This window comes from Salpingoeca rosetta (genome assembly GCF_000188695.1).
Source record: "Salpingoeca rosetta unplaced genomic scaffold supercont1.2, whole genome shotgun sequence".
In the NCBI taxonomy this organism is placed as follows: domain Eukaryota; class Choanoflagellata; order Craspedida; family Salpingoecidae; genus Salpingoeca; species Salpingoeca rosetta.
Window position 1 is genome coordinate 2,009,924 of NW_004754932.1, and position 3,699 is coordinate 2,013,622.

Below are 3,699 nucleotides of genomic sequence, written 5' to 3' on the forward strand. Positions count from 1 at the left end.
GCGAACGCGGTGTGCACCAACACGGCTGGGTCGTACGCTTGCAGCTGCGCGAGCGGGTACACGGGCGACGGGTTCACGTGCGCTGACCGGGACGAGTGTGCCGGGGACAGCAACCCGTGCGACGAGAACGCGTCGTGCACCAACACGGCGGGCAGCTTCACGTGCCAGTGCCGGTCTGGCTGGCAGGGCGACGGCGCGACGTGCGCTGACGTTGACGAGTGCACGACGGAGGACGCGTCGCTGGCGCACCAGTGCGACGCTGCGCACGGGACGTGCGTGAACACCGCTGGGTCGTACGAGTGCACGTGCGAGAGCGGGTTTGAGCTTGCGTCTGACGGGCTGAGCTGCATGGACGTTGACGAGTGCGCTGAGAACGGCGGGGTTGGCCCGTGCGACGGCAGCCACGGGGTGTGCAGCAACACGATTGGCTCTTACGAGTGCGGGTGCGACGCCGGGTATGCGCTTGGCGCTGACGCGCACGCGTGCGAGGACGTGAACGAGTGCCGGAGCAGCGACAGCAACGGGTGCGACGAGATTCATGGCTCATGCGTCAACGTTCCAGGCTCGTACGAGTGCGCATGCGAAGCCGGATGGCAGCTGTCTTCTGATTCACGCACATGTGAAGATGCTAATGAGTGTGCGGCAAACGGCGGTGTTGGCCCCTGTGACAGCGAGCGTGGCTCGTGCGCGAACACGATTGGGTCGTACACGTGCAGCTGCGATGCCGGGTATGAGCTGGGCAGCGACGGGCACACGTGCGAGGATGTGAACGAGTGCTTGAGAAACACGCACGAGTGCTCGCACTATTGCAAGAACACGCGTGGGTCGTATGTGTGCACGTGTCCTGACGGCTTTGTGCTGGATGCATCGGGCCACAACTGCTTCTTCTTCTTCTCGACCCCTGTTGGCGAGACTACCACGACAACGACCACCACGACCACCTCGACCACGACAACAAGCACAACGCCAACCACGACGACGACGACAAGCACGACGACGAGCGAGCCTGCAACGACGACGGCTGTTGCCTCGACGACGACAACATCAGAGCAAGTGGCGACGTCTGCTGTTGGCCCGGTGCAGGTGCTGCTGACGGAGAGCCTGAGCTACGCGAACCTGAACTGCACACCTGACGAGAAGCATGTGCAGCTTGCGGAGGATGCGGGCGTGCGGGATGTTGTGATTTCGGCGTTTGCGTCTGTTGCGCAGGTGTCTGAGATTGTTCCAGTGCTGTTTATTTCTCCGGCGGAGCAAGCGCTTGTGCTGCAGTATGCGGTTGTTGTGAATGAGGAGGATGTGGCAACTGCTGAGCAGATCGCCAGCGACGTTGCCGATGAAGTCACCAACATCATGAAGGTGTGTTGTGTTAGACATGCCGTCTTCCTTTCGTGCGGTGCTTCGTGTGTTTGATTCCTTCTTGGATGCCGTCATTGATTGGAATTTCTTGTCTTGTGCGTTTGGTACTCACGTCACACCACTTCCTGCTTTTGTCGTTTCTGATAGGGCATCGAGGAAGACGATGCGGTTTCGTGTGTTTTCTTTGTGGGTGTTGATTTCACACGCAAGTCTGACAAAGAAGTGATTCCCAACGACACGAAGCTCGAGAATGAGTCGACGGGTGCCGGCATCCCGATTGTCGTTATTGCCGGTTCGTTCACCCCCTCCTCATGTGTGGCCTCACTCGCTTATGCTGACGCATGTGCCTTCCAATTCTATCTAACCTTGCTTCTTCCCTTGGGCTTTTTATTTTATTTTTCAGGCGTGGCCGCTGTGTGCGTCCTGCTCGTGCTGGTGGTCATCGCTGTTGGAGTGACACGGCGACGCCGGGCACAAGGCGGGTACGGTTTCAGTCTTGGCGCAGCAAAGGACGCCGAGACAGGCGACTTTGACAACCCGATGTATTCAACACGTCGTCGCAACGTTGGATTTGATAACCCAATGTGAGTGCATGAACCCCTTCCCTGGAAGCTTGTGTGCTTGGTTGTTTGTAGGTGTCTGGGTGCGCGCGTTTCTTAGTGAAGACGGGACTGAGCTTACCATGCTCTGCTGTCTTTCTTGTGTTGCAGCTATGATGACCTGGATGATGGGGAAGAGACAGACCATGACCACGAGCGTCGCGGGTCCCTGGAGTGGGACAGCTACTGAATGAAGACTTGAGTCACAAGCTTGTGACCTCACAACCCCGGTTGCCGTGGCTTCCCTCTCCTTGTTCCATCCCGTTCTCTGTCGTTGCTCGAGTTATCTTTCTTGATGCTCAGCATTGTTTATGGATTTGTTCTGTGTCGTGCTTGAATGCAACTACGTACGTGCTCCTTTCGTTGTGTGTCCTTTGCTGTTCATGTCTTTGTTCAATTTCGCTGCTCGTGTCTTTTCGTATTTGCATCTCATTCTCTCCTGCGTGCAGGACACGCCCATGAGTGTGTGTCTTGTGCGAGTCACATGACATCGTTGATTCCCATGCAACGGTGCTTCAGACGGTTTTATTTCTGCTCTCATGAGTAAACAGTACAAAGTCAAGCTATGAAACGAACATATTCGGCAGATGGTTGCGCGCGTTTGGTTTTCGCGCTGCAACACATCGCCGTGTTGCGAGACCAAGTCACTTCGTGACCACTTCAAGCTATTGCTCACAAAGCAAAGCCACAAGCAAACAAACAACACATACATGTACACAGCAAGCTCGCCCTACACAAACACCCTCATTGCACAAACACTCACGATGTACGAAGCACAAGTGCGACACAATGCAGACATTCAATCAGTCAATTACGTCGTGTTCTTCCTTCATTCAGTACGAGTCCCACACCAAGCTGCCCTGCTTCTCCATTGGCGCAGTGTCGTGCTCCTCCTCGTCATTCTCTGCCACGTCATCGTAGATGGGATTGTCAAAGGCAACATTGCGCTCCTTGGCAGAGTACATCGGGTTGCTGAAGTCATCGTCGGTTGCGCCCGTGCCAGCGCCGAGATCGAAGCCGTAAGAGGCAGAAGCGCGTTTGCGAACCGCCGTCGCCAGCACGATCAGCGCAATCAAGACCAGCACGCCAGCACAGCCTGTTTCAAAAGCATTCACAACCAGCACAAATGTGAGTATCAAAGACACAATGAAAGCATCCAAAGCACAGAGCTCTCTAAACACTCACAGGCAGGTGATGACACACGAATGCGCATTTACGCACCAGCTATGGCGGCGACGGGAATAGAGATGCCATTGGAGTTCGATGATGAGTTTGTATCTGAGGGAACAACTTCCTTGTCAGACTCGCGTGTGAAATCAATGCCGACGAAGAACAGGCACTGAACTGCATCTTGTTGCTCGATGCCCTGCAACAAAGCGAGGTGTAAAGCAAGTAAAGCGGTGATAAGGTGAGCAACGTACACAAGGAAAAAAAGACATGCGAGCAAGAAGTGGACCAAACACACGAAGCACCGCACGAAAGGAAGACGGCATGTCTAACACAACACACCTTCATGATGTTGGTGACTTCATCGGCAACGTCGCTGGCGATCTGCTCAGCAGTTGCCACATCCTCCTCATTCACAACAACCGCATACTGCAGCACAAGCGCTTGCTCCGCCGGAGAAATAAACAGCACTGGAACAATCTCAGACACCTGCGCAACAGACGCAAACGCCGAAATCACAACATCCCGCACGCCCGCATCCTCCGCAAGCTGCACATGCTTCTCGTCAGGTGTGCAG

At 55.2% G+C, this 3,699-nt stretch overlaps 2 protein-coding genes across 2 annotated transcripts in view; one reads left to right on the plus strand and one right to left on the minus strand.

Annotated features, from left to right (window-relative positions):
• PTSG_00997 (gamma-carboxyglutamic acid protein 3) lies at window positions 1-2,519 on the plus strand. Its single transcript, XM_004998412.1, has 4 exons — window positions 1-1,356; window positions 1,504-1,648; window positions 1,760-1,940; window positions 2,067-2,519. Exons 1-4 carry the CDS (start codon window positions 349-351, stop codon window positions 2,143-2,145), a joined length of 1,413 nt encoding a protein of 470 aa, XP_004998469.1. The 5' UTR covers window positions 1-348; the 3' UTR covers window positions 2,146-2,519.
• A 269-nt stretch (window positions 2,520-2,788) lies between these two features.
• The window catches only part of PTSG_11668 (uncharacterized protein), a gene marked incomplete at its 3' end in the record, with an annotated part of 8,884 nt that continues 7,973 nt past the window's right edge, over window positions 2,789-3,699 (minus strand). The window contains exons 15-17 of the mRNA XM_004998413.1: window positions 3,465-3,671; window positions 3,177-3,321; window positions 2,789-3,051 (exon numbers count right to left, since the gene is read on the minus strand). Of these exons, the coding sequence (XP_004998470.1) occupies window positions 2,789-3,051; window positions 3,177-3,321; window positions 3,465-3,671 (615 nt within the window). The remainder of the gene's footprint in view (window positions 3,052-3,176; window positions 3,322-3,464; window positions 3,672-3,699) is intronic.